The sequence below is a fragment of the Engraulis encrasicolus genome, chromosome 11, assembly GCF_034702125.1.
Source record: "Engraulis encrasicolus isolate BLACKSEA-1 chromosome 11, IST_EnEncr_1.0, whole genome shotgun sequence".
Lineage (NCBI taxonomy): Eukaryota > Metazoa > Chordata > Actinopteri > Clupeiformes > Engraulidae > Engraulis > Engraulis encrasicolus.
The window spans coordinates 19214033-19223204 of record NC_085867.1 but is presented as its reverse complement, the minus strand read 5'-3'; the positions used below and the strand labels follow the sequence as shown (position 1 = coordinate 19223204).

Below are 9172 nucleotides of genomic sequence, written 5' to 3'. Positions count from 1 at the left end.
CGCTGTTGGTTGGCTATTATTTATTTATTTTTGTTTTCAGGGGCCTTTTCTGCTTTTATTCACAGCAAAGTGAAGTGGGAGAGAGGGACAGGGCAGGGCTAGCAGAAGGCAGTCTCGAACCTGGGTCCCCACAGGCAAGTAGCCCGTTAATGGCGTATTGGCACTGTGCGTCACTGCACCCCTGTTTGTGTTTTTAACAGCTTTTCCTCAAGCTGTTTTTATTTTCCATATTATGTCTATCACATCAGTCTAGCACTTGAACTTAATGTGAACACTGAGCATCAGACATCTCAAAGGTCTTCTTTGGGCAAACATGGGTTTTGGCAAGAGATCAGGCACTATAGAAAGCTTGAGAGAACTGAAGAAAGTGGAAGATGAAAGGAGCGAAGAGAAGGAGTGGATGAGAGAAAGAGAGGAGGAGGAAAGGAAATGGGAGGGGACAGAAAGAGAGGGGGGGGTTGACAGAGCAGAAGTTGTTGCCCGATTTTGAAACGCTTCACATCATCATGACTTCCATTAGCTACAGAAGTAACTTGTCTTTAATGAGTTGTGCACAGTGTCCAGTCTAATTACTTTGTACACACACACGCGCACACACACGCGCACACACACACACACACACACACACACACACACACACACACACACACACACACACACACACACACACACACACACACACACACACACACACACACACACACACACACACACACACACACACACACACACACTAAATCCACCGGCCCCTCTGCTCAGAGAAGCGCATCAGTCAATGCAAACACTTTTAATGACCTTTTAATATGCAGCATGTTGCACCCACACTCATCATATCTCCATACATTACTCATTTCTCTCTCTCTCTCGCTCTCTCTCTCTCTCTCTCTCTCTCTCTCTCTCTCTCTCTCTCTCTCTCTCTCTCTCTCTCTCTCTCCCTCGATCAGTCCCCCCCTCTCTCTCACACACACACACACACACACACACACACACACACACACACACACACACACACACACACACACACACACACACACACACACACAGAGAGAGAGAGAGCCAGCTGCTGAGTTATCAGAGTGTGCAGTCTCTAATCATGGGGAAGTGTTGGCGTGTGGGAGAGTGTGGAGCTGGAGCGTGTGCAGAGCAGATCAGAGCAGCATCCGCTAGCTAGGCTAATGCTGTGTGGCAGCCCTTCAGAGAGAGTAGAGAGAGAGAGGTTCCATTGGCCCATTGTTTCCTGGTTCTATTATGGCCCCCCATAGGCAGACCTAGGCAGACCTAAGGACTGTTCTATTCATTGTAGGAGCATTATGACACGTCCCTTTAGGCAGACCGGAACCTGGTCGCGTTAGGTGCCCATAGAAACCTATTATGTTGGCATATCTCTATACTTAAAGAATCTCTGGTACTATCATGTCTGCTGATGTGTTGCCAATAAGTGTCTCATTGATATGGGGGAGGAGAGGGGGGCTCTGGGAGGAGAGGTGTGTGTGTGTGTGTGTGTGTGTGTGTGTGTGTGTGTGTGTGTGTGTGTGTGTGTGTGTGTGTGTGTGTGTGTGTGTGTGTGTGTGTGTGTGTGTGTGTGTACGTGTACGTGTGTGTACGTGTGTGTACGTGTGTGTACGTGTGTGTGTGTGTGTGTGTGTGTGTGTGTGTGTGTGTGTGCGCGTGTGTGTGCGTGTGCGTGTGTGCGCATGTGTGTGTGTGGGAGAGAAGAGAGGATGGGGATTGGGGGTCGGGGCGGGGAGCAGAGCGAACTGACAGACGCTCGCTGGAGAAGCGTTTTGCTGCATAGCAATTAAAGATGAAGGCTACTCCAGTCCGTCCGTGCCAAGATAGACGCACACACTGAACACATAACAAGCATGGACGCGGACACACACGCATGCTCACGCGCACACACACACACGCACACACACACACACACACGTACAGTGAATATGCACACGAAAGACATGCACACACACACACTCACGGTTCTCTTGACTCTGAGACAGACAGACGTGCAGACACACACAGACTTGTCAGCTGGAGCTGCAGAGTTGCACAAATTCACTGTCAAACACACGCACTCGCACACACACCCGCACTCACACACACCCCTGCCTCTTGTCGGTGCGTCTCATCATCACCTCTGGAGACATGATGCATCCAGTCTAGTTTTGCTCTGAATGTCTCCTGACATTACCATCCAGACATAGATATCTGTCTAGTACTTGAACTTCTCTGAGCTTCTCAAACTGTCAGGAAAATACATGCACAGGCACAGGCGCGCACGTGCACACACACACACACACGCACACACGCGCGCGCACATACACTCACACGCGCGCGCACATACACTCACACGCGCGCGCACATACACTCACACACACGCGCGCGCGCATGTACGTATTATATAATCTGACACACACACAAGCATACACATGTCCGCACATACACAAGCATATAGAGACACATATGGGGTGTAAATAATAATCGATATGTATCGATGCATCGATCCTTCGGCCGACGATCGTTTTGTATCGTGGAGCATTCTGAAGTGTCGGAAATTAATCAAATAGCTGGCCCGTACCCAATGCTAATTGTGCAACATTATAGAAGTGGAAAAGTAATTGGAAAAAAATCAATTTGAATCTAAATCGTATCGTGGGGCATTAAGAAACTGCCTTAAGAAACCGATATCGTATCGTCATGGAAGCTGTGATTTACATCCCTAGAGACACATGTAAATCTATTCAGTACATACACACGTTTTAGCTGTGCATGTTGTCATCACATAGATGGCTGGATGGACAGATGGCTCTCTGCAAGTAAAAAAAAATGGTAAAAACGACATTTGGACGGGTTTTTCTGTCGATTACTTGCCATAGACATGCAGGCACGCACGCATGCACACACACACACACACACACACACACACACACACACAGACACACGCAAATGTAAATGTATACAGACTCTGCTTCTGTCATCACAAAGTCAGACACGTTGAGCATCACGGCCCCAAAAAGTGCATGAGGAGACAGCCGCAGAGTACTGAGTGGCAGGTTCATCAGAAACTCTCTCAGCACGTCCACGTCCACTTCCACACAGCACCTCCTCTCCCATAGCACCTCCTCTCCCATAGCACCCCCTCTCCCACTCCATCACCTCCTCTACCCCTCCACCTCCTCTACTCCTCCACATTCTCTCTCACTCCCCCACCTCCTCTCTCACTCCCCCACCTCCTCTCTCACTCTTCCACCTCCTCTCTCTCTCTCCCACCTCCTCTCTCATTCCCCCACCTCCTCTCTCACTCCTCCACCTCCTCTCTCTGTCTCCTCCACCTCCTCTCCCACAGCACCCCCACTTCCACATAGCATCTCCTCTCCCATAGCACCTCCTCTCCCATAGCACCCCCTCTCCCATAGCACCCCCTCTCCCATAGCACCTCCTCTCCCATAGCACCTCCTCTCCAACTCCATCACCTCCTCTACCCCTCCACCTCCTCTACTCCTCCACGTCCTCTCTCACTCCCCCACCTCCTCTCTCACTCCCCCACCTCCTCTCTCACTCCTCCACCTCCTCTCTCTCTCCCACCTCCTCTCTCATTCCCCCACCTCCTCTCTCACTCCTCCACCTCCTCTCTCTGTCTCCTCCACCTCCTCTCCCACAGCACCCCCACTTCCACATAGCATCTCCTCTCCCATAGCACCTCCTCTCCCACTCCATCACCTCCTCTACTCCCCCACCTCCTCTCCCACAGCACCTCCTCTCTCTCTCTCCTCCACCTCCTCTCCCCTTCCCCCACCTCCTCTCCCACTCCTCCACCTCCTCTCCCCTTCCCTCACCTCCTCTCCCCTTCCCCCACCTCCTCTCCCACAGCACCTCCTCTCTCTCTCCTCCACCTCCTCTCTCTCTCTCCTCCTCCTCCTCTCACTCCTCCATCCCCCTCTACTCCACTCCCTCTTCCACTCATGTCTCCTGTCATCCACAGTGCACCCCCCCCCCCATCTAGTCTGTCACTCAACACCACCTCCACCCCAGACACTCCCACTCCACCACCACCTCTCCCACCTCCATCCTCCGACTCACCCCTCCACCCCTCCCTGTCTCCAGCTGTGCTCCTCTGTTCCTCTGCGCCTCCTCCTCCTCCTCCTCCTCCTCCTCCTCCTTCTTTCACATCTCCTTCCACCCTGTGTTCTCCTCAAAACCCCACCCAGGCAGACACCCACTGGGAATGTCGCACTGTGATTGTGTCAAAAAATAAGGGACATGACAAGAATAGATGCTCAGAGTTCTCCGTCTCAAGAGTTTTCTCTCTTTTTTTCACTTCTGAAAAGTTTTCTTTTTTTTCTCCGTTTGTTTATCTTTTTGCCAAATGTCTGGTAACTTTTCTTTTTCCACGTCAGAGTGTGGAACACTGTGCCTTGCGAGAGGTCACGAATGTGTCTGTTAAAAGTGATGTTGAAGGTGCGCCGATTTTGATGAGCTTTTCTTCGGATATCATGTTGACTTGCTGAAGTGGTATATCTGCGTGTGTGTGTGCACGGGCACACTTCTGGTTGACTGACTGGTGTTTCTGTGCTCATGGTTTTTTAAAGTGCTTTGTTGGTTGCAACGCAATTACTCCTTGCCAACCAAATAATCCAGACATCAAATTAATAATAATCGATGTGGTAATTATCCTACCTTGAGTATTTTTGGGGGGTGCTTTTCAAGCCTTTTCTAGGTTTTTTTTTCATGAGACACGATAGTGGGCGAGAGACAGGAAGCTAGTTGGGAGAGAGAGAGACGAAGGGTTGGCAAAGGACCCGGGCGGGACTCGAACCCGGGTTAACCTCGTAGTAGACAAGTGCCCTACCGTTAGCGCCACGGTAGGACCAGCAATGACACTTTCAGGAAATGCAGCCCTGGTTGGCTGGCTGCCCTCATTGCACCCATGTGATTGGCTGTTGTGTGGTCATGTGGTTTCAGATCACGCTGGATGTGCTAGCGGACATGGGTCACGAGGAGCTGAAGGAGATTGGCATCAACGCCTACGGCCACCGGCACAAACTCATCAAGGGCATCGAGAGACTCCTAGGTGGACAACAAGGTATAATACACACATGCACACACGCACGCACGCACATGCACACATGTGCATGCACAGACACACACACACGCACGCACAGACATAAACACATGCGAACGTACACACACACACACACACACACAAAGTCATCAAGGGCATCAAGAGACTACTGGGCGGACAGCAAGACACACACGCACGTGCGCGCACGGTTAGGTACAGAAGTACACCTTGTCTTTCATGAGTTGTACACTGTGCTCAGGCTAATCACATTACACACACACACACACACACACACACACACACACACACACACACACACACACACACACACACACACACACACACACACACACACACACACACACACACACACACACACACACACACACACACACACACACACACACACACCAATACATAAAGATGTACAACTTGCCTTTAATGAGTTGTGTGTACTGTGTTTGGTATAATTGCTAATATATCAACATACACACAGACAATATGCAGGCACTCTAGTCTACATATGTTTTGGGGTTGCTGTTTGCCATTTCCAGCAATAATGAGCTTGTTTGACGTTGCATACAGAGAATGTAACTCATTTTGCTTCACAGTTTGACAAAATGACTCAGGACACAGATACAGTGCCCTCCATTATTATTGGCACCCCTGGTTGAGATGTGTTTTTTAGCTTCCAATTATTATTATTTTTCTCTAAATAATATGGGACCTTAATGGAAAAAAAGAGAAAAATCCAACCTTCAATACAAGTGCATTTATTCAGTGGGGAAAAAATCCCACATAAAGAAATAATTATTTGACATCAAATAATGTGTGTCACAATTATTAGCACCCCTGTTGTTAATATTTTGTACAACCCCCTTTTGCCAACAAAACAGCACCTAATCTTCTCCTATAATGTTTCACAAGATGGGAAAGGACAGAAAGAGGGATCTTCAGCCATTCCTCTTTGCAGAATCTCTCTAAATCATCCAGAGACCTGGGTCCTCTCCTCTGTACTCTCCTCTTCAGCTCACCCCACAGGTTCTCAATGGGGTTGAGGTCTGGGGACTGAGATGGCCATGGGAGGAGCTTGATTTTGTGTCTGGTTAACCATTTCTGTGTAGATTTGGCCATATGTTTAGGGTCATTGTCTTGCTGAAAGACCCAGTGACGACCCATCTTCAGCTTTTTGGCAGAGGGCAACAGATTTTGATTTAAAATGTCCTGGTATTTCAAAGTATTCATGATGCCATGCACCCTAACAAGCTTCCCAGGGCCTTTGGAAGCGAAACAGCCCCACAGCATCACTGACCCACCCCCATACTTCACAGTGGGTATGAGGTGCTTTTCAGCATGCGCATCTTTCGTGGCACGCCAGACCCACTTAGAGTGTTTGTTGCCAAAAAGCTCAATCTTGGTCTCATCTGACCAAAGCACACGGTCCCAGTTGAAGCCCCAATACCGCTGGGCGAACTCCAGACGTTTGCGTTTATGATTGTGGGTGAGGAAAGGTTTTCTCCGTGCATGCCTCCCAAACAGCTTGTTGGCGTGTAGACAGCGCCTGATGGTTGATTTGGAGACTTTGTGACCCCAGGATGCTACCATTTGTTGTAATTCTGTAACAGTGAGCTTTGGAGATCTTTTGATTTCTCTTACCATCCTCCTCACTGTGCGTGGTGGCAAAATAAACTTGGGTCCTCGTCCAGGCTTGTTTACCACTGTTCCAGTTGTTTTGAACTTCTTAATTATTCCTCTCACAGTAGATATGGGCAGCTGCAGTTGAGTGGCAATCTTCTTGTAGCCTCTGCCTGACCTGTGAAGGTCGACGCACATCTGCCTCACTTGTATGCTGTGTTCCTTTGTCTTTCCCATGTTTAAGAGTGGATAAGAGAAATGGCCTCGGTGTCACGTCATAGTTATACCCCAGGGAAACAGGAAGTGATGAATTACTAATTAAATGTTCCTACATACTCTGGTAAACTTTGTGAACTACTGTAGAAATGACAGAAATGCTTCAATTATATTTATTTCCTGGGAATTGTTAAGGGTGCCAATAATTGTGGAACAGGTGATTTAATGAAAAATAATTATTTTTTAGTCAGGGATTTTTTTTATTTTCCTACAATTCATTTGAGTTGAAGGCTACATTTTCCTAAAATTTTCAGTGTGACAGTATTCTTCTGCAATAAACACTGAATTTATTTTAAGGCTTTTAACACATCTCAACCAGGGGTGCCAATAATTATGGAGGGCACTGTACATGTGGTACACTATGCTAGCAGCAAGTTGAAACATCTTTTTGCTGAATATTCATTTCCTGTTTAGAGGGGAGTTGTGCTGCATACACACTTTTGTACAAAGTGCAATCTGGACTCTGCGAGTACCGTTTTCTGGATGCAATAAGTGTGTGTGTGTGTGTGTGTGTGTGTGTGTGTGTGTGTGTGTGTGTGTGTGTGTGTGTGTGTGTGTGTGTGTGTGTGTGTGTGTGTGTGTGTGTGTGTGTGTGTGTGTGTGTGTGTGTGTGTGTGTGTGTGTGTGTGTGTGTGTGTGTGTGTGTGTGTGTGTATGCGCATGCGCGTGTGTGTGCATGTGTGCCTGTGCATGTCTGTGCCTGTGCCTGTGCATGTGTGACTGCTTAATAGGTGAGCATATCACCATTAAATTGTTTTCTATTATTAACCTTGAGCAATATCTGTGTGTTTTGTTGTGTTGTGTTGTTTGTGTGTGTGTGTGTGTGTGTTATGTGTGTTATGTGTGTGTGTGTGTGTGTGTGTGTGTGTGTGTGTGTGTGTGTGTGTGTGTGTGTGCCCAGGTGCCAACCCATACCTGACATTCCACTGTGCCAGCCAGGGCACGGTGCTCATAGACCTGGCACCGGACGATAAGGAGTTCCAATCGGTGGAGGAAGAGGTAAGGGTGTGTGCGTGTGAGTGTGCGTGTGTGCGTGTGCGTGTGCACGAGCGTGTGCGAGCGAGGTTGTGTGCGAGCGAGCGTGACTGTACGTGAGCGTGCGTTGAGTTACAGTAGTGTGAGCGAGCGAGTGTTTATGTGTGCGTGTGCATGTGTGTTTATGTGTGCGTGTGTATGTGTGTTTATGTGTGCGTGTGCGTGTGCGTGTGTGTGTGTGTGAGTTTATGTGTGCGTGCGTGTGTGTGTGTGTGTGCGCATGAGTGTGAGTGGAGGAGGCCTTCCTCTGGCTACTGGCCCAGAACTCGGTCGTCCTTCTCTGTCATCCGTCCACCCTGCTGTCTCCAGGGAGACTTTCTTACTCACTCTCCATCCCTCTTATCCTCCCTCTCCACCCCCTTCTCTCCATCCCTCTTATCCCCCCCCTCTCCACCCCCTTCTCTCCATCCCTCCCTCCCCCCCCCCCCCCCCCCCTCTCTCCCTGTCTTCCTCCCCACATGTGGTGTCTTTATCTGGTTCTCGTGTTTCCGTACCGCTGATGTCTTGTGTTCACGGCACACTCTCTCCTCTATATCTCTATTTTTCCTCTGTCTGGTTTTTTTTCTCTCTACTTACATTGTTTCTGTCCCTCCCACAGTCCACATTTGTTTCTGTCTTGCTATCTATCCTCTTATTTGTTGTCCCCCTCTCTTCTCGCCCTCTCTCTTTCTCTCTCTCTCTCTCTCTCTCTCTTTCTCTCTCTCTCTCTCTCTCTCTCTCTCTCTCTCTCTCTCTCTCTCTCTCTCTTTCTTAATCTGTCTTTTTTTGCTTGTGCCTCTTTATCACTTTACTTCTCTCTTTACATCTCGCTATCCGTCTTGTTCTTCTGCCTCTGCCTCTTTGTCCCATATCTGGTGTTCGCTTGGCTGTTCTTCACATTCTTGCCTGTTGTGTGTTATCTGTTTTGGGTGTGAGGGTGCTAATTCTACCGTGGTGTATTATCCGAATGTTTTATACTCTTGTATTCTCTCTCTCTCTCTCTCTCTCTCTCTCTCTCTCTCTCTCTCTCTCTCTCTCTCTCTCTCTCTCTCTCTCTCTCTCTCTCTCTCTCTCTCTCTCACAGCTGCAGAGCACTATCCGAGAGCACAGAGACGGTGGGAACGCGGGGGGAGTCTTCAGCAGGTACAACATAATCAAGGTGAGAGCACAACGTCCTCCATCGTAATC

General features: G+C 48.7%; 1 protein-coding gene across 2 annotated transcripts in view; it reads left to right on the top strand.

The window, feature by feature from the left end:
• The window catches only part of tnksa (tankyrase, TRF1-interacting ankyrin-related ADP-ribose polymerase a), a 205440-nt gene that overhangs the window by 189910 nt on the left and 6358 nt on the right, over positions 1-9172 (top strand). For both annotated transcript variants that reach the window (XM_063210187.1, XM_063210186.1), the window contains 3 exons: positions 4960-5080; positions 7872-7969; positions 9069-9143. In XM_063210187.1, coding sequence (XP_063066257.1) covers positions 4960-5080; positions 7872-7969; positions 9069-9143 — 294 coding nt within the window. The remainder of the gene's footprint in view (positions 1-4959; positions 5081-7871; positions 7970-9068; positions 9144-9172) is intronic.